At 36.0% G+C, this 27,817-nt stretch overlaps 1 protein-coding gene across 2 annotated transcripts; it reads left to right on the top strand.

The window, feature by feature from the left end:
- The first annotated feature begins 1,900 nt into the window (after nucleotides 1-1,900).
- LOC131440244 (ATP-binding cassette sub-family C member 11-like) lies at nucleotides 1,901-25,613 on the top strand. 2 transcript variants are annotated; one of them, XM_058611352.1, is made up of 9 exons: nucleotides 1,901-2,121; nucleotides 2,688-2,776; nucleotides 7,502-7,625; nucleotides 7,692-9,326; nucleotides 21,695-21,971; nucleotides 22,038-22,939; nucleotides 23,543-23,825; nucleotides 24,478-24,987; nucleotides 25,051-25,613. In XM_058611352.1, the coding sequence occupies exons 1-9, from the start codon at nucleotides 2,087-2,089 to the stop codon at nucleotides 25,204-25,206; spliced, it is 4,011 nt and encodes a 1,336-aa protein (XP_058467335.1). In that variant the 5' UTR covers nucleotides 1,901-2,086; the 3' UTR covers nucleotides 25,207-25,613. The 2 variants fall into 2 exon arrangements, with proteins under 2 accessions (XP_058467335.1, XP_058467334.1); XM_058611351.1 differs by lacking the exon at nucleotides 1,901-2,121 and adding an exon at nucleotides 2,273-2,555.
- Nucleotides 25,614-27,817: the final 2,204 nt, after the last annotated feature.

The raw sequence follows: 27,817 nt of genomic DNA, 5'->3' as shown, positions 1-27,817 counted from the left end.
TACTATCGTGAAAACATGTTATTTTCTGCAGGTGTGAACATAGTATAACATAATATAATATAATATAATATATTTTAATTTAATATAATATAATGCAATGTTATATAATATAATATACTATATTATAAAACAATATATAGAATAACAGTTAATGTAGAGTGTCAGTTATGCTCTTCTATCTTCGCAATACTGCAGGAAGTAGAATATTTCTCTTCTAATAACAATAATATCCACATCTATAAAAATAATATATGTTATTATTATTGATGACAAATTAATAATAATAACAATAAATATTATAATGAAAATAATAATAAAAAACAATATAATATAGTACAATGAAATATATAATAAATAATAGAATGAATAAAATGATATGTTGCGATATGCTATGATATTATATTACTTGAATTTATATGTCATTTCTCATCCTCTTATTCTGCCATCAACGCATTCCCTCGACCAATTGTCACCACAGACACACGTGTAGACATGAAACAGGAACCAGTGAGGATCAAGCTCACCTTGTGACGACCTTGATAGTTAGTTAAAAGATTACTTTAAAAATGATAACTTATAAGGAAAACAAATTTATATTTTGCGCAGAGGTACGTAGTACTACTCATAATAAACCCTATAATATAATATAATATAATATAATACAACATAATGCAATACAATATAACATAATATAATAGAATACAATATAATATAATATAATATAATAAAATACAATATAATATGCAATGCAATGCAGTATAATACCATACAACATAGGATATCACAACATGAAATAGTGTAAGACGATAATATATGAAACAATATGCTATGATACAATATAATAGTTAATGTCGCAGTGTAAGTTACGCTCTTCTAATAATAATAACAATAATAATAATAATAGATGATGTAACAAACAACAGAACTACATGTTGCAACGCACTATGATAAACATTGCACTTTAGGATGGGCTTCAACCTACAAGCCATTTCGCACCCTCTCATTCTGCTACTAACGCAGAAGGCGATAGCACCCAGTCGACGCCGTTCTATTGACCAAATGTCATCATAGATGCTCGGGGAGGCATGAGATAGGGACTTGTGAGGACTTAGTTATCTCACCATTTGACGACCGTTACCGCAAAAATTATTATCGAGCACCAAAAGAGAAATTTGTCAATTTTGTCAGATTAAGGTGAACAGTCGATTTGATGGTAGTTATGTTCATCATATTTTCAAAGTATAGCAAATTGAAATTTCCTACACAGGTGCTAAATTCACTTTACACAAAATTTGTATTTTGCTGTTGGTTAATATGACAAGTTTGTTTTTGTTTTGTCCCGTTTGATTTCACGTATGATTCAAACGACATGGAAATAAAATTGTCTCTTACACTTAGGAAAATCGTGTGAGAAGTGTTTAAATTGTTGTAGTTGAAATATTTCTATAACAGGCAGGAGAACTTTGTTATCGTTCCGGAATGTAAAGTAACGGTTCGAGAGATCGCGGAGAATATTCGAGTAGATGGTAGTAGTGAGCTCCTTGCTTCCATCGAACAGTAAACTTGATATTTACACAAGATTTTGAAAAATTCCGAGCTTGTATATCTGTTACCTGTAGTAGAAAGCAATGGTCAATACTTTGAATATTTTTTTGTTTTACCATTCAAAATTAGTGTTTCATTTGAACAATTTGATGCACTTCATATAGGTATAACTGGTAGGTATGATTCGTAATCATATCACGAAGATAAATATGCATATCGACGATACGTCCAATATTTCAATTGTTTGGATTTAAATCAGTACACTCCGAAGACCTTTTAGACAAACGTGCACCCTACTTACCACTTACTATTCAGATCTCTTATCGCTATCATTCAGATTTTTATCATCACATATAGCAGTTCTGTTTGGTATGTGCGGACAAGCAAGCGGCTTCTTTTTCACACCAGTTTACAAATTTTACTTCATCAATTACTATACTTTATACTCATTATCGTCGCATGGTTTCCAGCTTAACGTTTAATCTGTTCGTGTGCAGACTATTATTGAACTGAAATCAACCATTGTTGAGGTATTCGCATAATGCGGAAGAAACTGATCAGCGACTCTCAAATATCGTAAGTATACATTCTAAGGGTCGTTTTACATTTCACCTGTTGAGCTTAATGTGGAACAGACGTACAGTCAGTTATCTCCCATGCCTTCGATTCCCTGCTTCGATCGCTGCAATTGCCTACCAATTCAGTGTAGTTTGCGTGTAAACCAGTGTCAGTACTGAGACACGATGTTTGTGCAAATGGGTACCCGAACTGATATTCCGATCGGTTAATGATTGCCGTAGCTCAGTTTTTATCAATTTGTGCTGCATGTTTGCACTGTTATCACTGTTCAATTTCAGCACAGGCACAGTCCCGTTCAAACCTGTGGAATGTTCGGACCGTGATTCATAATAAGTGCGATAAATGATCTTATAGATTCATAAGCGGTTGTGGCGAACGAATACGATAACTATGGATATGCTTAATAGAAGTGAAGATTACACGTTTCAAAGGTGGGGATTTTTTCGGCATGAGACTAAAATATTGTTTGAACCATAATTGTTTTGCTGAATATGAGTAATAAGATTGATGACATTTCAAGGTGATAAGTTTGAATAGACAATAATTATATTCTAATGTTGCAGCCTCACATCGACTGACAATGATTCGTTCAACGGGAGAATGATATCTGAATCGGAAGCCGAAACGTCAATCAATGATCAAAAGAAAGTGAGTGAGTATCTAGTGTTTTTGTTTTTTTTTGACGGCATTCTCGCTGCGCATTTTTCATATCATTTTAAAGTCTTTGAACGTAGTATAAGAGAAGGAAACATAAAAATCGTTTTCGATTATATTGCATAACATTGAATAAACATTGAATTAGTTCATACTTCTGGTTGCTTATCTACCCTATACGGGTTATCTTTAGTGAATGTTTCGGGTAGAGTTGTCAATAGATATAATATTTTGGTGGAATTTCAGTTCCTCATGAGCTCGGTTGAAGATTATTAGAAAGTTCTTATGAATGGGAAACTTTGCTTTTGGAACGCTGCAGAGAGAGGTTGTAGTCCTCCGACACATTCGCTGAAGCGACCTAGTATGAGCAGTTGGATTATTTGCGGTCACTTTGTTCAAGTACATACTGATAAACGGGAGACTGGATGATGTGATACAAGAATTTTTTGAGCATCTGGATAAGATCTTCGAAGGATGTAGGATGTTAGAATATTCATGAAAGACTTTTATTACTGTACTGAAAAGCGATTTTATCTTGGAATCGTATAATTTCAATGTTTGAATAGAAAAAAAACCAGTTTTAATCCACCTAGTGGTGTAATGATGCCTTTCTCATGTATAATATTGTGGTATTCTATCCCAAAATTTTTCTCTTCGATTTTTGAAATAAACCAAGGAGTTGCTAGTGCATTTACTAGTATAACATACAGAATGAAACAGTGCTTTACTCGCATAGGTAATCCTTAAGAAAACGAAGTTGGTTCACTATTATATGCACTTCCTGCACCGGAACCCGAGAATCGGTATAATCACAGTCGGTTCGTACGGCCACCAACTAACATGACATACAAACTGTACTACTTTTTATTCAAATTTTGAATACTTTATGCAATTTTGCCATCGCACTCTAAAGGACGATTTAAATGTTTGTTGTATCCGAAAATATGCAGTAATTTTTGGTAGGACCATAAGACCTTTCGTTTGACCCTAAGATTGGGAATAGCGGTTTTGAGTCCAGTTTACAACATTTTTACAAAGCAGTTGTCGTATGTTTGAGCCCCGACCTGGAAGGATTCGTTAATTTAATTTTTTTCGGCTATCACAATGACCTTTTTTAATTTTTCTCAACTATCAAAATGACATTTAAGTATCGTGTCTTTTCGTCACTTTACTTAAATTCATGCGATTAGGAAAGTCAATCGATCGGAATCGATTGTTATTTATTTATTCACAGTCCGCATCGAATCTCGTACATAGAAGTAGGATAGAGCAGCCGCCCACCTGGGTTCGATTCCTAACCCAGCACATAGGTTCCGAAAGTTTTTCTGGTTAGAAGAGGCGACAAACTTAAGGTTGAAACCTCTATAATCGTAACAAAAAAATCTTTTCAAATGGTTTTATTCTCGGAGTCTTGTTAATCATCGATCGAGGTCAGACTTTCTGCAATTACTGCTCCCATAAGCTTTTGGAACGCACGGCAGGTCCTATTAATGTAGCCTGGGTCCATCTTCCTACAGGTACGGGACAATGTTTTTTTCTTAAGATATACTGAGCTCGTCGTATGGGCGGCAGTGCGTTGGGAACAGTTCTTTGCCTTCATAACACATGGATCAATAAGTCCCGAGACTAACAATGGAAACAACTTTTTTTTTGCAAATTTTTTTTTGTATTCATCAACATAATCACTTTTTAGGGTGATACAATGGTTCCAACGTTTTTCCAATTTTTCAATACCATGTTTATAAAAAAATTTATCTTTCGCTTCACAATAAGCTTCAGTTTCAGCGATGACCTCCTCATTTGAGCCAAATCTTCTTCCCTGGAGCATTTTTTTAAGATCAGCAAAGAGCCAGTAGTCACTGGGAACTAAATCTGGCGAGTATCGACTTGTGGCATGGTGCATTTTGTTCCATCGAAAGCAATCGCGGCGCCCACTTGGAAAAAACCCTTTCCATGCTCAATTTTACATGAAGGATAGTAAATACACTTCCATATGATATCTGTGTCATCTCAGCAATCTCACGGAGCTTCACTTTACGATCTTTCATTATAATTTTTGCCACTTCACTCACATTTTCCGGTGTAACGGCTTCCGCAAGTCTACCCGAGCGTTCCGCGTCATTTGTGTCGGACGACCACGTTTAAACTCGGCGAACCACCGACAAATCGTTGCTTTTGATGGACAAGAGTCCGTATAACATTTTTCAATCCATTATTTCGTTTGCACGGTGTTTTTACCCATTAAAAAACAATGTTTTATCAAAACACGAAACTCGGTTTTTTCCATTTTTTTAAATAAACTACAAAACGACTTTCCTCCAACCTCGACAACTCAGCTGTTTCTGGTCGGATCGACTTAAAATTTTGACCCGTTTCAAGCAAAGGTTAGTACTCTAGAAAGACGTGGTTACTGGTTTACTACGAGCGCCATCTCTGCTTTAATCTCGGGACTTATTGATCCATGTGTTACTGACTAATCCAGCGAATTAGGATCGGTGCTGGATGAGGGCCAGATTCTCCCAGAATGACAGACGTTCCAGCAGTCACACCTAAGTGCGGTTCAAGATGTGGCATGAAACCCCATCTTGTTGAAACACAACATTTGGCTCCGGATTCCTTGATCCACGAAAGAATCCGGATTTTTGATCGCCGAATCCGTGTTCACCTTGTTACCTTCCGGAATGGGCACTAAGTACATTTGAGCCATATGAAGCCACCAATCCAAACACCGTAAAGGCAGCGGTCGGTTCTGGAATTTGATACGGGATCGACGGTAAACATACTCTCATCGGTAGTTCATGTACAGCCACCTATCGGAAAACGGCGGAAGCAAAGTTGTACACCTGATACTATAGTTTGTCTTGAATTGATTCAAATGTAGCAAATAAATAAATAAATGCCACTACACTCGAAACGCGTTGGAATGGTACCGAGTCAACTGAATTAATTTGGTGGGTTCATATATTCTGATACAAATTCACGGTCCAATTCGTCCAATTGAAAAATTCCGGGCAATGATGAATACGCAGCTTTGTATACATCCCAAAACCCAGCTATTGGAGGAAAATTTAAGCTAAAACTAAAAAATAGATTGTACAACATTCAATGGATGTATTGAAAAAGAAGATGCTGGCATTTCGATAGGAGACGAAATTGAATATAACAAATCTTGTATTTATTTATTGTTTAACATTTTATTCCCAGGAAATTTCAAGAAAATCCATTTATCGGTTTGATTTTAGTGAGTAAATATGTGTGTGCTATTTTGATCGAATTCACCCTGTTTAGAGTTTGTCAAGACAGTTAATATAGTAACATACTGAATTCATACTAACAAAGGGAGCGGGTCTTTTCGCCGAATGAGTCATTTCACCGAAAGGGTAATTTCGCCGAAAGGGTAATTTCGACGAAAGGAAAATTTTGAATACATAACATAATGGGCCGTATGAATAAAATGTAGTAAAGTCTGTTGTTTGCAGTATCTTCTCAAAAACAAAGTCCACAGAGTATAACGCGGTTTGGTATGAATAAAAAACAAGTTCGAACATGTAGTTAATGCTACTTCCGAATTTAAGCATTTACTGCATATCGTATCGACACAGAGCCGGAAAAGCTGGCATAAGCATGCACAAAGCAAGAAACGTACTTACATCTGTAAAGATGCCACTTTTTTAATTTCTGTACTTCACTTTATCAGCAAACTCTAGAGCTACCTACCGAAAACTTGTAGTAAATACTACAGTTTGTAGCATGTTTTGACAGGAACGTGATCCACACGTAGCATTTACTACCGAAATTCAAGCATGCTACGGTTCATTCATACGGCCCAATGTATTAGAAAACTGCAAATTCTGCAAACTTATTAAAAATATCTATGTTTTCAATGTTTTTATATCTCGTGGATAATTGATGTGGCGCAGCCACATAACCGAAGCCAAGATGGCTCGGCAGCACAAAGCCGGCAAGGCGATGCCAGCTGAGTTGCCCGTCGACCCGTCGTCGGAATCGGTGGCTTCTTGCATTCAAACCTGTAACCACCTCGTTTGCCCGGTCTACTCAAAGCTAGGTTTCTTTGCTTCAGTTAGGTCCGAACGAGCGGTAGCGAGGTCGGATAGTATACGAACAAAACGATGTGACGAAGCCGCATTAGTTTTTTAATCTGCACTCAGTTATCGGAAATTACCGTAAACAATTGCCTGGTAGGATACACTAATAAAGTCAACAAGTTTTTTTTGAGAATTTCGTTTTGAGGATCATGAATAAATCTACAAAAATTATTCAAGTCTCTGGATCATTTCGGAAGTACGATTGTAGGTCAAGAAAGCGGGAGTAAACATAATAATTTTCTTTTTGTCTTTTTTTTAAATCAATTCTAATCATGATATTAAAACCAATAAGAATTCAGCGAAATGGCATTCGGCGAAACGGCTTTCGGCGAAATAGCTTTCGCCAAAATAGCTTACGGCGAAATTACCCTGATCCCTAACAAACGTTTTACAGTTTTATTTAAGCTCAACATAACGTTGTTTTGCTAGTGCTACGTAAATATTTCTAGGGTAGGGTCAACAAATATATAGACAACTTTTCCATAAGAGAATTTAACAGTGTTAAGCTGATAGGAAGACTAGTTAACCACTGTAACTCAAGTTAACAACAGTAACTCAAGAAAAGTTGTATAAATATCCGAACCTCATACAACGCTTACCTTGCACATGTTTTTCAGAGCGAAGAGTGCGCAACAATGTTCGCAGCGCACGCGTCAACTCAGCGTACACACCTCACAATCGTTTGTCACGATACAAAACCGCGTTGAACGGCATAATCCCATTCCGTGTGAGCAATACTGGGTAAGAATTTTTTAAGCAACAGCACCAAGCTGTTTGAATTAATGAATTCATTTTTCCATTTTTTAGAGATACTGATCTTCCAGTGGACAATGTAGGTTGTCTGTCCAACAGTTCATTCACCTGGATAAGAAAATTTATCATCTCTCCGGCAAAGCAACGAGCCTACCAGAACATTCCGACAAACACTCGCAATGCCAAACAGGACGAGATTTTTCTCTTACCGAAACGGCCCTACAGTGATAGCTGTGAGGTGAATTGCCGACGACTCCTGGGCATCTATAAGTATGAAGAAACAATGAATGGTCGAAAAAATGTATCAATGTTCAAAGTTATCTGGAGATTCACGAGAACCCGACTATTGATCGCTTCGATATTCCACTGTTTGGCTATCTTTCTGACATTTCTGGCAATAGTACTGTTTTCCAATTTTACAATCGAATCGATGCAAACGATCGTATCTAGCAGTTGCCAAAATTGTTCGTCCATTTCAAACTGTTCCAATGCACCTCCAAAGATTCTTGGAATCAAGTTCGAAACTAATCGTCAAACGTGTTCTAGTTCAGCTACTCTGGTAACGACAGAGCACATAACTGATCGAATATTGTTGTCACTGGGAGTATATTTTTGCTTCTTTGGGTCTATGATTTTTAACAGTGTTAAGAACTGGCTTAACCTGCGGACCGCAATACGCCTGCGAACCGCTGTACTATCCTCCATTTACAAACGAGCAATGAAAAGTAATATCGTGAACAATATTTCTGCTCACCAACTGATGACGATGACAAACGAAGAGAGTGAAATACTTTTTCAAATTGTGGAATCTGGTGTACAACTGATTGGAATTTTTGTGGGACTAATTTTAACATTCGCAGCTGGATTCTATTTGCTTCCGCTATCCGGAATTTTGCCATTGCTTGGAGTTCTGCCATTGCTTCTACTACTATTAATTACAGGGAGTATATCCAAGGCTTACTACAGAAAGTTTCTTGCTTTTGGCGCTCGAAAGTTATCCGTTGTTGAAGAAATCTGTTTAAATTTCAAAAACATTAAATCCCTTGAGTTAGATCGCACTTTCATAGATCGATTTGTCGAGTACCTAAACTGTCAATATCGGGCATTACAATGGTGCAATGTATACTCGACAAAATTTTCTGGAGGCGTGACATCAGCCATTCTCATCGGTGGACTTTATCTTATTTGGTGTGACACTAATATAAAAACAGAGAGTACTGAAGTTTTAATTCTATTATTGATATTTGCATTCCATGTCCAAAATCTAATGTTGGATTTGTGCAATTGCATCTATTATGTGCTGCAAGGAAAAGCAGCACTAGATAAGCTGAAGCAGTCTTACCAACTGTCCAGTCCTGACAGTGTGCGACTTAAGCCGAACCGAGAGAATTTGGCCATCCAAGCCAACGAGGTCGAGGTTGACTGGCCAACAGCGATGAATGGGAGTAGTCAACATTTCAAACTCTATTTGGACAGTTTCGAAGTAGTATCTGGACAGATAATCGGTATTACAGGCAATGCTGGAACTGGAAAAACGACTCTATTGCACACCATTCTGCGTAACACGGACGTTCGGAAAGGAAAAGTACTTCAGAGAGGCAAGTTAGCATTTTTCCCTTCCGATCCTGTTCTCATGAACGCCAGTTTAAAGGAAAATGTGCTGTTTGGAGAACCAATGGATGCACAGCGGTAAGTATGACACCAATGTAAATTATAAACTAATTCAAGGTACGTCATACTGGCTCATTTTAGTCGTTTCGTTCTTAAAGCAATTTGAGACGTCTAATTAGTTGAAATAGTTTCTAACGATTTAAGACTTTCGACTAAGTTTTGAATCAACAGTGGCGTACCGAGGAAATTTGGCGCCCGGGGCAAAATCTGTCGTTGGTTTAGTGAGCAAAAAAAAACCAAAAACGGAAAGATGCCTTTAGTGAGCCAAAAAGAAAATCCCAAGAATTGGTTGGCCGCCCCCCTAAAAACGCCGCTGCGAATAAATCTATCACCGTATTCATACGGTATACACACTTAAATTTTTTAGCTGAGTCTCGGCAAAGAAATGCCGAGATTCGCACAGCCGAGTAATCAGCAATCATCTCGGCAAAACTAAAATTACTGAGCGTCTCGGCACCCTCAAATTTGACAAACGTCAAATATTGCCGAAATCGTCAGCATAAGATTTACTGTTTGCTCAGTGAAATGTTCACTAAATATTCGGCAATCCAATAAAACGAAAAAATGAAAAAAATAAATTACCAAATCATCAGTAATTAAAAATCTAGTCAATTAATTTTGTTTGTATTTTCTCAACATTATAAACACGCCATTCAGGATAAAAAATTCATTTTATTAAAACTTAAAGGAGGCTTACAAATTTGTTGCCAGTAGTGCTTAAAGCCTACCTGAAAACATGTAGCATAAATAAAAAGCGGCGTTTCTAGATGCGGCCACCTTGAGTCGAGCTGGAAATATGAAAATAAAAATATATATTGATTTTTGGCTTACAAAAATGTTCAATATTTAATGATGCATATACGGTGTTGTTCAAAAAATAAACTTACTTTGATCTATTGAATTATTCCATGCATTGGGTTATTTTTTCGCATATCCCCTAAAGTTTTGTCTCGAGGACGCTTTGAGCCTCGTGTTGGGTGTTTTTCCCTTATAATCGCGAGTGCTCTGATAAAGTCGCGTTTTATAAAGCGAAACATGTCACTATATTGATTCAATTTTTTTACTTGCAAGTGGTTTCACGCTTCTTCGAAGATTATCCATTTTTTCACTAGAGAATTTCATTAGAAAATAATCGCACAATGCGAAGCGAAAATGTAACGCGGCAATAAATGACAGCTGTTGTGCTGAATCTCGGCAACAGCTAGCGCATATTCCGAAATCTCGGCAAACGTCTCTGCTGATGTCGGCATATCTGTTGTTTACTGATAAATTCAGCAAGCAATTATGCCAAATTTCGGCAAAGTGAAGCATTTTACCGAAATATCAGTGAATGCATTTAACGAAGTTCAGAAACATGCGTATTGATTACTGAGCAATCAGCAAATTTACGTGTTGCTGATCAGTTTCGGCATTTTATTATGCCGAGCTCAAGAAATGGTTTTAAGTGTGTATCGACAATTTGGCATAATTGTCATTTAGCCTCATATTTATATAGTGTTTGGTGCACCCAAAGACAAATAATAAGACCCGAATGTGACGAAGAACATTTGAAGTAATTTTGATTCATTGTTGAGTGAATCCCTTGCTCCTAAAAAATAAAATAAAAATAAAATAAAAAATCCGGTCTCTTCTTTAATGACCGCACTCACCACTTGGCGGCGTAAGTGTATTGTGAGTGCGGAAAGCAATTAGCAAAGTCAATACAAGAAAACCATGGCAGGTAACGCACCAACGAAGTTGCTACGAAAACGTTTAGGTTCAATAAATTAATTTTTTTCTGGTTGGCGTCACCTTTCTTGAGATGACGCCGATTTGATGGTACAGCAACTTAGGCAATATTGCCAGTTAATTTTCGTTTATAGTCCAATGGACTTCCTTTTCACTTGACTACAAGCGAAAATCTCGCTGTGTAGCTGCGTGTGTCGAGTAGTCAAAGTACGGATAAAAATCCTACTCGAATTTTCTCCGGACTAACACGATACGTTGAGATTTTCACGGGAAGTGTTAAATTTTCTAACATTTTGTGATTTTGACATTTGCACTGTAAACAAATAGTGATGGGAACTCAGCACTGCTTCCAGTTTAACATCACTGTTGCCAATGCCACTGTCTAGTCTGTATATTTGTTTGTGGCTGCTATACATATGTCACTATCAACTAGCAACTTTGCACGACGATGATTGGAAAGCTTATGTCACAGGACTGCTGCCAACCAGTCTCTGCAAATCACCATATATTGAGTGTCTGAGCCGATCTGTCAGAACTTAAGTTCTCTTGATATAAGATATTACACTCACCAGGCCGCTCATTGATTGCCTATGTGATTGATATTATTTCATTTCTCCTGTCACTGCTTGATTACGATGTGACTAAATATTATTCAAACAGCATTAACATTGAATTATATTCATTTACACCAATAAACTTCGAAGTCCGATGACTTTTTGCAAAGAACAATGAATTTTATCAATTTATGTTAGTACTCTCTTTTTTTTTTGTTTTATTTTTTTTTGTTTTATTTTTTTTTTTTAAATAACTATTCATTGGAATATGAGTTAAAATTAAATTATTAAGATTTAAATTGGGTGTTCAGCCACAAGTGGTGACTTTTCAGCCCTGTTATACAGGGTGATTTTTTAAGAGCTTGAGAACTTTTTTAAACAATAAAACGCATAAAATTTGCAAAATCTCATCGGTTCTTTATTTTAAACGTTAGATTGGTACATGACATTTACTTTTTGAAGATAATTTCATTTAAATGTTGACCGTGGCTGCGTCTTAGGTGGTCCATTCGGAAAGTCCAATTTTGGGCAACTTTTTCGAGCATTTCGGCCGGAATAGCCCGAATTTCTTTGGAAATGTTGTCTTCCAAAGCTGGAATAGTTACTGGCTTATTTCTGTAGACTTTAGACTTGACGTAGCCCCACAAAAAATAGTCTAAAGGCGTCAAATCGCATGATCTTGGTGGCCAACTTACCGGTCCATTTCTTGAGATGAATTGTTCTCCGAAGTTTTCCCTCAAAATGGCCATAGAATCGCGAGCTGTGTGGCATGTAGCGCCATCTTGTTGAAACCACATGTCAACCAAGTTCAGTTCTTCCATTTTTGGCAACAAAAAGTTTGTTAGCATCGAACGATAGCGATCGCCATTCACTGTAACGTTGCGTCCAACAGCATCTTTGAAAAAATACGGTCCAATGATTCCACCAGCGTACAAACCACACCAAACAGTGCATTTTTCGGGATGCATGGGCAGTTCTTGAACGGCTTCTGGTTGCTCTTCACTCCAAATGCGGCAATTTTGCTTATTTACGTAGCCATTCAACCAGAAATGAGCCTCATCGCTGAACAAAATTTGTCGATAAAAAAGCGGATTTTCCGAATGGACCACCTAAGACGCAGCCGCGGTCAAAATTTAAATGAAATTATCTTCAAAAAGTAAATGTCATGTACCAATCTAACGTTTAAAATAAAGAACCGATGAGATTTTGCAAATTTTATGCGTTTTATTGTTTAAAAAAGTTCTCAAGCTCTTAAAAAATCACCCTGTATATATATATATATATATATATATATATATATATATATATATATATATATATATATATATATATATATATATATATATATATATATATATATATATATATATATATATATATATATATATATATATATATATATATATATATATATATATATATATATATATGATTTGGTTATTACCATGAAGACATTATTTGCTTCCGCAATTCTGAGATTATTGTGTAGGGAAAATTCTAAACCTACTTGTATTGTGTAATGGGGAAAAGGAACTTATATACTAACTTACTAACTAATACAGAGAGCGAATCGATTCAATTGAAGATTGCATCGATTTTTGTCGGAATTTGCTTATAATATTATGTGACATTACATCTAATGGTTCTATATTTGTGAGTCTGTGTAACTCATTTGTACTAAACCAGGGAGGACGCTTCAGAATCATTTTCAGAATTTTATTCTGAATCCTTTGAAGCGTTTTCTTCCTGGTGGAACAACAACTTGACCAAATTGGTACCGCATAAAGCATGGCTGGTCTGAAAATTTGTTTATAAATTAACAGTTTGTTTTTTAGACAGAGCTTAGAATTTCTGTTTATAAGAGGATATAAACATTTAATATATTTATTACACTTTGCCTGGATTCCTTCAATGTGATCCTTGAAAGTGAGTTTTTTGTCATACGTTAAACTTAAGTATTTAGCTTGATCAGACCATGTCAATTCCAAGCCATTCAATTTAAGAATGTGATTATTGTTTGGTTTAAGAAAAGAAGCTCTTGGCTTGTGAGGAAAGATAATTAATTGCGTTTTTGCTGCATTTGGTTTAATTTTCCATTTTGACAGATAATCATAATACCTGTGGCTAACAGACTTGTGTCGTCACAGAATAGCGATTTCTGACAACCAACGGGTAGATTTGGAAGATCAGAAGTGAAAATATTATACAAGATTGGAGCTACGCTCGAACCCTGCGGAACACCGGCTCGTACGGGTAGCAATTCAGATTTACAGTTCTGATAGCTAACCTGAAGAGTACGATCAGTTAAATAATTTTGAATCATTTTGATCAAATAAATAGGAAACTGGAAATCGGACATTTTTGCTATTAAACCTTTGTGCCAAACACTGTCGAATGCTTTTTCTATGTCTAGAAGAGCAACTCCAGTGGATAACCCAGAAGATTTATTTGATTTTAGCATGTTCGTTACTCTGACAAGCTGATGAGTAGTTGAATGTTCATGACGAAATCCAAACTGCTCTGGTAAAAAAATTGAATTCTCATTTATATGAGTCATCATTCTCAACAAGATAATTTTTTCAAAAAGTTTACTGATAGAAGAAAGTAAGCTAATTGGGCGATAACTTGATGTTTCTGCTGGGTTTTTATCAGGTTTTAGAATAGGAATTACTTTAGCGTTTTTCCATCTTTTTGGGAAGTAAGCTAATGAAAAACACTTGTTGAAAATTTTAACCAGGAGTCTCAAGGCAACATCGGGAAGATTTTTAATAAGAATATTAAAAATTCCATCATTACCAGGAGCCTTCATGTTTTTGAGTTTCCTAATAATTGATTTAATTTCATCAAAATTCGTCTCAATAATGTCATCGTGTGATAACACTTGGGTTGAAATATGATCATATTTCAGTGAGACTTCATTTTCAATAGGACTCACAACGTTTAAATTAAAATTGTGAACACTCTCGAACTGCTGAGCAAGTTTTTGAGCTTTTTCACCATTTGTAAGAAGTATTTGATTTCCTTCCTTGAGAGCAGGAATTGGTTTCTGAGGTTTCTTAAGAACCTTAGAAAGTTTCCAGAAAGGTTTAGAATATGGTTTAATTTGTTCAACTTCTTTAGCGAAATTTTCATTTCGCAAAAGAGTAAATCTATGTTTAATTTCTTTTTGTAAATCCTTAACTATGTTTTTCATAGCAGGATCACGAGAACGTTGATATTGTCGTCGACGAACATTCTTCAACCGAATGAGCAGTTGAAGATTGTCATCGATGATAGGAGAATTTAATTTAGTTTGAGCTTTGGGAACTGAAAGATTTCTAGCTTCGATAATATAATGATTCAAATTGTCAATTGCTGTGTCGATGTCCGCAGAATTTTCTAAAATAGTTTCATGATCCACATGATTTTCAATGTGAGATCTGTAATCCAACCAATTAGCTCTATGATAGTTGAAAATAGAACTAATTGGATTAATTATAGCTTCGTTGGAAAGTCTGAATGTTACTGGAAGATGATCTGAGTCAAAGTCAGCATGAGTAATCGGTTCACTACAAATGTGACTTTGATCTGTTAGAACCAGATCAATTGTAGACGGGTTTTTCACGGAAGAGAAACAAGTAGGATTACTGGGATGAAGAACTGTGAAGTAACCAGCTGAGAGTTGATTATGAAGTATTTTACCATTACTGTTATTTTGCCTACAATTCCACTGGACATGCTTAGCATTTAAGTCCCCTATTACGAAAAATTTCGATCGATATCTTGTAAGTTTTTGCAAATCGCCTTTAAAGAAATTTAATTGTTCGCCGGTGCATTGGAATGGCAAATATGCTCCAGCGATGAAATAAATTCCATGAATGGTTTCAACTTCGATTCCCAAGCTTTCAATAACTTTAGTATTGAAAGAAGGTAAAATTCGATGTTTAATTTGCCGTTGGACAAAAATGGCAACTCCACCACCCATTCCAGTAAACCTGTCAAATCGATGAACCACATAATGTGGATTACTTTTCAATTTTACATTTGGTTTAAGAAAAGTTTCTGTCACAATGGCAATATGAATTTTGTGAACTTTGAGAAAATTATAAAATTCATCTTCACTCGATTTCAAAGATCGAGCATTCCAATTTAAAATATTCAAATAATTATTTAACATCACTGTTAAATTTTAAATTCATTATAATATTATTTGCAAATTTCCATCCGATTTGAAATGCTTCAAAAAGTGATGAAGTTGAATTCATTTGGATGATCATTTGAAAAAGTTGATCTTGTAGGTAGATCATTTTATTTTCAGTTATATCGCCTAAATCGACTTCATTTAAAGAAGCGAATGGCATTGAAGGAATATTTGTAGGTAGACTGCCATTAGAAGAAGATGATTTGGCCGGTCTACCTATTAATAAATTGTTTTCGTTAGAAGAAGAACTGCAAGGCGGTCCTGTGTTTTGATTATTTACATTAGAAGAAATAGGTGATAGATTTCTACCTAATATACCAGCATAACTGACATTAGAAGAAGATGATGACGAGGTCGATCTACCTGTCAATGAATTGTTTTCGTTAGAAGACGAATTGGCAGGCGTACCTGTTTTTTGTTTCGAAGAAATCAGTGCCGAATTAGGCGTGGCATTTGTAACGGTTTTCTGATTTTCAGGTATGTTCTGTAAATTTAAGGTCGTTGATTTGACTTGTTGTCGAAGCGAACGAGCGTTTAAAATTTTTTCCCTGACAGGACATTTCAAATAATTGGATTTATGATTTCCATTGCAATTTGAACATGAAAATTTATCAGTGGTTTCATTCGTTGGACAATCGTCTTTCGAATGCGATTTACCACAATTCAAACACCGTATATCCATATGACAATTTTTGGTTCCATGACCGAAGCCTTGGCAACGACGACATTGCGTTAAGTTTGCAATACGATTATGCCGTTTATAATGTTCCCAATGAATTTTAATGTGGGAAATGAAACGTACATTTTCTAAAGTTTTCAAATTGTTTACATCACTTCGATTGAAGTGTATTAGGTAAAGTTCATGGGAAATTCCAGAGCGTGGTTTAGAAGTACCATTCGCTCTTTTTTTCATAAGTATTACTTGGGAAGGGGCAAAACCAAGCAATTCTTTTAGTTCATTTTTAATTTCATCAATACTTTGATCATTTGATAATCCTTTCAAGACAGCCTTGAAGGGTCTGTCTGATTTTATATCATATGAATAAAATTTATGAAGTTTCTCGAACAAATATCGAATAAGACGTTCGTAATCTTCCAATCCATCCACCAAGACTCGACATTCTCCTCTTCGTCCGATTTGAAATGAGACTTTTACTTCCGGGAGAAAAGTAGAAAGCTCAGTACGGAATGCTTTGAAGTCGGAAATCATCACCGTCACTGGTGGCATAGATTGATGTTTCTTCCCAGAACGACAAGCGTCCATTTTGGGAATTTTTGAAGAATTTTCTTCTATGTCGCTACAATCGGATTCAGGAAGAATCTCGTAAATATTGTTAGATGGCATAGAATCAACGGAAGGGAAATCCGTCCGTTGTCTTTTATTTTTACATTCAGATTCTATAAGATCGTGAATGTTATTAGAAAAATGTTGAATAACGGATTGTGATTTATTCCGTATTGAATTATTTTTAGCCTTAGGCTTGTTGCCTTTCCGGTTGGACGCAGGCATTTTTGAAATTAATGAAATTTTAAATTAAATTAACTAGGCTAAATTAGTCTTCGATTAGACTCCTAGCTAGCCTTAAAAAAGGCTGATTAATTTCTTAGTCACTCTAATATCACTCTTTGTATCACTTAGTTAGTGATTCAGGTAGCCTTGAAAAAGACTGAAGCCTTGAATCAATGAAACTCTAGGTAGCCAGAAAAAAATTCCAGGAGCCAAGAGCTATACGCGTGCGGTGCGAACGACTGTTCAACACCGACTGAAGTACTCTCTTTGATTTTTTTTTATTTCAACAGGGAATAGGAGAATGAGAGAGAAAACAAAAAAGTCGCCTGTCTTTGACTGAGCATACTTTTACTTGGGCATAGAAACAAAGATAAATAATAAAAACATGTACGTGCTTATAAATATTAAAAAAATGTGGTTCGTTCCCGGTACCTTCTGAAATGACCGCACTCACCGCTTGGTGGAGCGCGAGATTAATTGCATTGTTATCATTTCAACCAAAGTGTGCCATGCCTCAATATATACAAACACGTAGAGAAAAATATTATAAATGTAACTAACTTTGGCTTTCATGCAACGATTCATTTTATTGAAATAGTGACAAAAGAAAAATTGGTTTAATATAGCAAAAATAGTTCCTTGAAATTACAAAACTAGATATTTGATTTTTCTCAGTGAATTAGTTTGTTTCAATAAATAGTTTTATAATACCTACAAACATTTTATTTGTGCGTTCCTGTCAATTTCTTTTTAAATTTCAATTAAAATGAACTAATTTTAGGTAAAGGTAATATTTATAGTGCTTCGGATTTATAAACTTGGCACTTGAAATAAATGATAAGATAATAACATGAAATGATTAGTATTTCAACTTACGCTTTTGTTTGTTAAAATTATTCATTTCGTTTTGTTTTTACGAGTGAAATGATTTTTTTAGAAATAATTTGAAGGTTTGTATTAGGTACATTTATATTTATGTTGATTTATATATTTGTAAGGTATTCCAATTATACAGGGTCCGCCATGTAACTTTTTTTTAAAACATGCAATAAAACACAAACGGTTCATCCGATTTCAAACTTTATTTTTTCATATTAAAGTACAAACCTTCCGGTTAATTGTGGAATATAATTTCATTCAAATGGCTGCCTCGGTTGGCCTTGCAGTACGCCATACGGTCGGTCCAGTTTTGTAGTACATTTTCGATTGTATGCAGCTTTATTTCAGCTATGGCTGCACGAATGTTGTCCTTTAATGCTTGAATTGTTTCTGGCTTGTCCACATAACACTTGTCTTTGACAGCCCCCCAAAGTTAATAGCAGACCCTGTCAGCTTGGAGCGAAGTCAATCTTCAGTTCAGCAACGCCATCGCACGGCATCACATTCAACATATCATGTCAATTGTATGGGTGCGCAACCCTGCTATTTTGGCGCGCACGAATTTGACATTTTTCTCCCCTACTTCTATGTATAAGATTCGATGTGGGCTCGTCTGGGGGCGACATGCTCGCAAAAAAGGATGTTGCCAATGATTTGTTCGGGAAATGTGAGAGCTGGATATCTTGTTAATATGGTGTCTTTGATAATAGTCTAACGGCGTCAAATCACATGGCGCGGTAGCGCTCGCCATTGACCGTGGTGGTGGCTCCTGCCTCATTTTTGAAGAAAAATGGCCCAATGATGCCGCCAGACCTGAATCCGCACCAAACCGTCACTCTCTGAGGATGCATCGGCTTCTCCGGGTTTTCCGTCCCCCAGATGCGACAATTTCGCTTATAAACATACCCGCCGAGATGAAAATGTACCTAATCCGAGAAGATGATTTTTTGGCAAACACATTCCGCAACATTAGCATGATTTTCAAAGTAAAACTGCACTATTTTCACGTGTTCCTCGAGCGTATACCAAACCATTCTCGTTCAGCGGAAGGATAAAACTAAGTTTCTGTCAAATCAAAAGTGGCAATGTCGAAATAACCGCTAGTTCAAAAAAAAAATGTTACATGGCGGACCCTGTATTTATATTCCATACATTTACAATATTTATCTACATACCACAATCAATCCAATATTACTTCTTAAAGTTTGTTCAATGATTCGGTGACCTTTCTCGCTGCTCTTCCGGTAAGAACAGAGATAACCTGCATCAAATATATGTTGTGAATAAAATGTGTTATTGCAGTTTCTAATATTATTAATTATCAATACTTACGCTTGGATTGTTGAAAAGTCCGCTGAAAAATATATAAGTAGATAAAGTTTTACATTTGAAACGCGAATTAAATTTTTTTTGTTCATTCTCGATTGAAAAAAACAGCTCTGGTTTATAAGAAATAGGACTGATACGGTTCTTTGGAACAATAACCTTTGTTGTATCATTACACAAATAAGACAACAGATAAAATGAATCAATTTTGTTCTTTACATAAAGATAAAGCTAAATTAAATTAACATAGATATTTCCAATAAAATTAACTCTACTTTTGTTGATACGCAATATATAGATGAATTATTTCAAAAATAAAATCAGCTGGAATAATTATGTTTTTCGTTTGGCAAGACCAAAACATTTATTCACATTGAACAGAGATCTTTGTTGATGTTGAAGGGAGAAAATGGTTTGAAACAATCATATTCTAGCTTGAAATTATCATGAATCAGATAAAAAAATCTACTAACTGATTTGTTATTTTAAACAAGCTCCATTTATCTGCGTGAATGAACTATACCGAATCGAAAGGGTTCTCACGGTTTGACATTTGCATTATGCATGTATTAGGCTCTCTGACAGCTCACTTACAACCACAAATGCAAATGAGATTGGTTTGTTTTCATCAGGAAACGAATGCATTAAACACAGTTCAGACGATCAATCAACTTCGGTCGACGTCCATATTGGTTTATTAATTTTATTTAGCCGAATATTGCTCACGTATCCGACGTTAAAAAGTTCCGTGAACTTGACGTAGTGTCCTTTCATATGAATTGCTTACAATTAATGTTGTTGTTCCGTAATCGTTCCATTCAGGTGATAGCCGCTTTATGCTACGTGTGAATCGCTTTTACATATTGTTTTGTTTTCATCAGGAAACGTGTTGGCCACCCATTTTTCAGTAGGGCCACCGTTCATTTTTCACCGGGCATAGAAACCTCAATGATGGGCACTCAGCAGTGCAACTAATTTATCACCATTGGTGCCAGTTTCACGGAGGACCGTGGATGTGTGCCAAAAAAAGATCGTGACTGTCATGTCTGGCAATTCATTTGTGATAGAACTTTCGAGTATCTCATTTGACAGTCACTTTCACCGTACCGAGTACAGTTGACGATGATTTTAATCAGTCTGTCAAGGTCATTTGACATGACGGACAATATGTTAAGTAAGAGCGTATCCAGCATAATTATCAAATAGTATGTTTATTTATAGTTTCTGACTTATTATACATTAAATATATTCTAAGGTAACGCGCTCTCAGTTTAATAGTGAGTCCAATGATCACCAGCAACAATTACTCATAAATTACTTGGCATCTCCAAGAAAGCGCCTTCCAAATGAGTCGAATTTGTCACACGATTTTGATAGGATTTGCATCAGACGATTACGAAGGGCAATCAAGTGTCACAATGCAATTTTCCCGGTTCTATTCAGTACAGATCCGGCCTCGGTGTTTGGGATCATTTTTTTCTTGCAAGTGCTATGTTTCGTTTTTTTACATTGTTTGCGCACATATGTTCCCAGATGGCAACGTGTGATAACTCGATACCTTTTTGTTTCAATTTCGCTTGTCCTTGACGTAAGGACAAGCTAGGATTACGCGAATACATACCTACGATTCGTTTATTGTCCTCTTTGGTGATTTTTTCTACCGAACCACGATTTGGTAGTTCATCGACAAGTTTTGACTATTCAAATCGTTGAACCCGCTTATTGACAAACGATACCAGCTTTTTAATATATTTACCCATCACTTCATAGTTTATCTTTGGTCCCTTAGAATGTGTGCAAAGGTATCGCACGTGAAGTATAAACATTTATCTATGGTTAGAAATCTTTCGAATGTTATACTAGATGTTATACTTACTAGTCACACATTTCAATCGAAATCAAACATTTGTGACACAACGTTTTGTCAAGTATCCTCTCTCCCCTCTCCTCCTCTCCTCCTGTTACAATTTGAAACCCCCACCTCCCCTCTAAAGCGAGACGTAATTTGTGAATGATGCCTTAGTGAAGGCTATGTTAGATCATAAACCAAATAAACTCATAAATCAAGTAAACTTTGATAGAAAGAAGTAGATTGTATGGCTAAGAGAGACGGTATTACTGTCACTTCATGCTCCAAGGCTTTCTTTTCTCGAAATAAAATAAACACAAAAACTGTGCATTGATATTTTTGGTTTTTAATCTTTTTCAGTTACTACTTGGCCACCAATGCAATGAAATTGAATGAAGACATTCTACAGGCTGCTGGAGCAGATGACATACCGATAACTTATCTCGAACTAACCGTTCAACAGTTGGAACGAATTGTGTTGGCACGTGCAATCTACTGCCATCGCCAGATAATACTGCTTGATGAACCGTTCAATCGTTTCACCGACCGCCAGGTGGCGAAAGAACTTTTCGGTAACATGCTGAATATTTTCCAACAGCAGCACAAAACCGCTGTTATTGTGACGCAGTTCAATGAGGTTAGACTTCGATTACAGTTTATGAAAAAAAAAAACAGAACGTAAATATTTTTTTACTTGGGATAGCTTCTGCAATTTTGCGAGCGCGTGTTTCGCATCGAGGATGGAGCTATATATCGCGAAGGAAGCTACGCTGAAATCAACAGCATGCCATCGTACATGGAAATGACTCGAATAAGTAATATTGCAGTATTTTGTCGTGGTGTAGGACAACGACACTGTTCGGGAAGTGATCCAGCTGCACTATATATTTCAAAAAGTGCTTTTCGTAAAAGTAATCACCTATCGACGGTGCCAAGCGGTAGTACGCAGGATACTGATTCCATTCAGTTTTATCAATCCAAGCACAGAGCTGCAACAGATCATGTTCGACACTACTCTATATGTGACTACATTTCACTCATTTCACTTCACCTGATCAACAATTTACTCTATTTCGGTCCGATATTCACGCTAATAGTAATTGTTGAACAAGGAGATATTAATCCGTGGTTGAGTACAATCTGTTTGGGAGTGATCGTGTGCACCTTTTTCATCGACAACATTTGTAAGATATACGTGGCGCGAGTTACGGCAAACCGAAATAAATCTTACCAACAATTGCTTATCAAAGAACTATTGAGATCTTCATTGGCATACTTGCAATCTACCAGCATTTCGGATGTGATAGATTTATTCGTTGATACCATAACGAATGGGTTCACGTACATCGACAGTAGCATTCAACAGGCATTGATGATTGCATTATCCCTCACGCTGCTCATAATAGCTAACTATTGGACGGTGTTCATCATTTTCGTTCTGGTACCGATCACAGTTGCATTAATTCTCTACCTAAAATATAGCCTACAGCATCTTTACAACTATGAGCATCTCTCCAAGAAACGAATGTTCTCAATTCTAACCAACCACCTTCTAGGGCGGGCTGTGACGCAATCTTTTGATTACGTATCGAACTTCGTACAAGAGTAAGTATCACCAGCAGTTTATGGACTCATTATGTTTTTACTCCGTATTACTTTGAGGGTTAATGAGGATCTGAGAATCAAAGATCCTGACACAAGTATAAACTCTTTTATAATATTGAACGGACTATTTTTTATTCCATTTGTAATAATAAATTACAATTTTCATAGAGGACTGTTTTTTCGATCATGAAAGCTAGAAAATGAAAAACGTTTTGAAAACGTTCTTAGAAAACATGGAAAAAGAAATATGTCCTCGAGCATGAATCGAACTTCCTTTTCGTCTTTTAAATTGCTGGCATGATTCATTAACACTTCACCATCGCAATGATTGTGACGACTCACATTGTTGTTCTTACCAAATTTTGTTACTCCCGTATATCCTCGATGTTTCCTTCAAATTCTAACTCTCATTACAGTAACTAAACCAACAACCATCTGAGAAAACGCGGGTTTGAATACTGATCGAAGGGATGTCTTGTTTCCTATCTCTTCTATACTTTCCCAAGAAGTTTTTTTTTGAGAATGTTAGGTCTCCCATGTAATAGTAATCAGAAAAAATACTGATTTTTCAGTTTTACATAAGCAAGATTTCGTTCCTTGCAGATTCTATGACAATGTGGAAGAGAACAGCACAGCGATCTTCATGTACAAATCAATACAATTTTTTGTTGAGTTTTGGGTAAACTTCTGTGCCTTCTTCGTGGGAATGTTGGCTTTACTGTTGATTCTGCTTCTGACGCCTGATTCGGAAATGTCGATTCACCGCTACACACTGGCTATGTTCGCCTATCTGACGCTTGTAAGTAGTTTGCAACGATTCGTAGGAAGTATGCTTCAATCTGTAATAGCTGGAAAGAAGATAGATGTTCTTCAAAATAACATCATGGTAAGTGTACAGTTCTAGCAAATACAGATTCAGAAACTATTGCTCGGCAGTCTCGTCTCCAAAAACTATAAATTTACTTTTTCCAAAGGTATTCGTTTTTTGTTTGGAAAATGTCACGTAAATTTGACTGAAAATTATCTATGTCTCAAAATAAACAGTTACCATTCCGAATTATTCTTGAACTTCACTAGAAGAACTATAAATTAGAATTACTACAACTTGTTCTATTCTTAGATATAATTTCATTTTTTCATTGAATTTTAGAGCGTTTATGAAAAACTTTTCTTTGAATCTTTCCCAAAACATCATTCGTTCTTTTGTTTGAACATAAATACATATATATTAAAAGGTGTAATTTGATCTAAGAAGACTGAGATTGTGTATAATTTTGCGAATGATTTCAACTTTTGACATAAAATAACAATACTGTGACTGTTAAAATAACAATTTTGTGAAGTAGTTGAATTTAACTAAAACTGCGACTCTATTCGGAATTCGAAATTCAGAAATATAATTTCTAGACTCTTGAGAAAATAGCGTTCTGAGAAATGAAGCTTTCTGGAAAAAACCTAATATTTTATTTTCTGGAAACGGAATGCAACAGAATATCTTAGAAACTTCAAACTCATAACTAAACTTTGGTTATCTACAGGATCTACAAACTATAGAAGAAACACATCAACCATCGACACTCACCAATTCTGACATTGGAGTATCCGTAGTCTTTAAGGATGTCGTTTATAGAGTGGCAAATGAAAAAATACTGAAAATTCCCAAGCTAATGGTTCAAGCCGCCGAAACTGTCGCTTTAACTGGCAAAGGAAGTCAGTTAATAATTCCTCTATTGTGTCGAATTATTTCACTCAATAAAGGAACGGTTAGTTTAAATCAAATCGATATCGCACGATTAAATGTCGAACAGCTGCGACATCAGATCGGTGTAATACCAGGTGATCCGAAGGCGAGCAATATTTCGGTTGGAACATTCCTTAATCCGGATGGTAAAATACGAACTGATCAGGTGAACAATGTATTGAAGGAGGCTAAACTGTTCGAAGCGGTCTCGCAGCTGCCGGATAAATTAGATAGTGAATTTTACCAACTGTCCCTGAAAGATCGTCAGTTGCTCTGTTTAGCGCGGTGCTTCTTGAAAAAACCATCCGTAAGCCTTTGAGAGGTTATTTTGTTTGAGTAATTGATAATTGTGATTCATTCTTTATTGTAGCTTTTGCTGGTGGAACAAATTCATCCGGATATATGTGATATAATCAATTCGGCCATACAGAAGAAGTTCATCGAACAAACGGTCATCATAATTGGTACTCATGAGATACAATACAAAACCGTTTGTGATAGGCTGATAAATTTGGATACTCTATAAGAATCAGATGTTCCTTGAGCGGAAAAATTGGTTTTGTTCGGTTTTCGGATTCACGTGTGACGTTTTTCGTTCATTTCGCCCCTTATTTGGGAGGAATCTGCGAAAAGTTTTGATTGGAATCAATAAACTAGTATCATGGAACAACAGCTTTCTTTTGTTTAGTTAATTTTCCCAATTTCACATTTATTTGTTTACATTAAATTTTATTTATTATACCACTTTGAATACTATTTACAATTTTTCAGTGGTATAGTTTATTAGCATGAGATCGTTGGTAAGATGGTTAAGTCGATTATCACGTCGTGATGATAGGGGGCGTGGGGAGGATCTAGGATGAAAAAATAAACATTATTTTGACTAATTTTTTGGCGTTATCGTTCAAAAATAAATTCAAATGTTTTGTATAACGTAAGCATTATTCGAACAACATTTTGTATTTTTTTTGTTAAAAAATATTGAGAAATAAGTCGGTGAGAAAGTATTCTTAGAAATTATTATTTTTGGTGACTTATCAGAAGTCAACAAATCAAAACAACATACTTGTAACAGTTCGGCTGAAAAGTTCGTATCGTTTAATAGAAACACACATTTTTTTGCCAAAATTCGTTTTAATTATTCAACATAATTGCCATCAGAGGCGATACAGCGATTATAGCGATCTTCCAACTTTTCGATACCATTTTTGTAGTACGATTTGTCCTTTGCCTCAAAATAGGCCTCAGTTTCAGCGATTACCTCTTCATTGCCCCTAAATTTTTTACCAGCGAGCATTCTCTTGAGGTCTGAGAACAGGAAAAAGTCACTGGGGGCCAAATCTGGAGAATACGGTGGATGAGGGAGCAATTCGAAGCCCAATTCGTTCAATTTCAGCATGGTTTTCATCGACTTGTGACACGGTGCATTGTCTTGATGAAACAAAACTTTTTTTCTTCTTCAAATGAGGCCGTTTTTTTGAAATTTCGTCCTTCAAACGCTCTAATAACGCTATATAATAGTCACTGTTGATGGTTTTTCCCTTCTCAAGGTAGTCGATGAAAATTATACCATGCGAATCCCAAAATACAGACGCCATAACCTTACCTGCCGATTGTTGAGTCTTTCCACGCTTTGGGTTCGGTTCATCGCGTGCAGTCCACTCAGCTGACTGTCGATTGGACTCCGGAGAGAAGTGATGGAGCCATGTTTCGTTCATTGTTATATATCGACGAAAAAAATCGGTTTTATTTCAATATAACAGCTCCAAACACTGCTCAGAATCATCAATTCGTTGTTGTTTTTGATGGATTGTGAGCTCACGCGGCACCCATTTTGCACAAAGCTTTCTCATATCCAAATATTCGTGAATAATATGTCCAACACGTTCCTTTGATATCTTTAGGGTGTCAGCTATCTCGATCAACTTCACTTTACGGTCATTGAAAATCATTTTGTGGATTTTTTTCACGTTTTCATCGGTAACAGCCTCTTTTGGACGTCCACTGCGTTTATCATCTTCGGTGCTCATATGACCAGTACGAAATTTTGCAAACCACTTACGAATTGTTGCTTCGCCCGGTGCAGAGTCTGGATAACACTCATCAAACCATTTTTTGGTATCGGCGGCACTTTTTGGCATTAAAAATGCCTTACTCTTCACTATACGGGGCCGGGTGTCAATTAAAAGTTTCAAAAATAGCCGCGTAACCTTTTTGTGTCATAATTTTGAACGTTAATAACTCGGTCATTTGTTGATGGATTGTTATAATTTAACAACCAATCGATTCGGAAACTTTTAACTTAAACATGTATGACGACGTCGTTTCAGTATTTCAATAGCATACTATTGAAAAAATGGTTGGAATCGACCTATGTTTTCATCCACCAATCCCTGCTTTACAAAATGACGTCAACTTATTGTTCGGCATAGGAGGCTTTGCGTCATGCATAAAAAACACCACATCGTTCTGCGTAGTATGAAGAGAAATCTATAAATATAGGCTGCACAATATTTCTTTGCCTAGTTGATGTTTGACTGCGAATGAAACAAGTAGCTCGTCCAGTGAGCTGATGACTGGATTGTATATGCGTTCACTTGCTGGATTGTCGCTTTTGCATTATGTGTTGGTGAAACTTCCTGCTGTCTGCACAACACCGCTTCGTGTTCGCTTGAATATCTTATATATCATCTAGCTATTGAAAAACCGAACCAGCATGGTTATCGGTTATTTTGAAACATCCCATGTATTTAGCAAATTGTTGGTCGATTTTGCCATTAAAAATGCCTTACACTTCGCTTCCCGAGGCTGGGTGTCAAATTAAAACATGCAAAACTAATCGCGTAACATTTTTCTGCCATAATTTTGAACGCTCATACCTCAGTTATTTGTTGATGGATTTATATAATTCGATTCGGAAACATTCCAATCGATTCGGAAACATTTAACTTAAACTTATGAGAAAACGTCATTTGAATATTTCAATTGCATTCCATTGAAAAATTTATTTGAATTGAGTATTTTTTTTTGGTTCTCTGGTAACTATCAGGCTAATTTAGTATTATCGGCAATAGATCTAATTCGGATCTAATTTACAGCGCTTGTTCCTTGATGATTTGTTAATGGAATTTCCTCAT

Source organism: Malaya genurostris, chromosome 1 (assembly GCF_030247185.1).
Source record: "Malaya genurostris strain Urasoe2022 chromosome 1, Malgen_1.1, whole genome shotgun sequence".
NCBI lineage: Eukaryota > Metazoa > Arthropoda > Insecta > Diptera > Culicidae > Malaya > Malaya genurostris.
The sequence above is the reverse complement of the archived record's forward strand: the minus strand, read 5'-3'. Positions and strand labels throughout refer to the sequence as shown.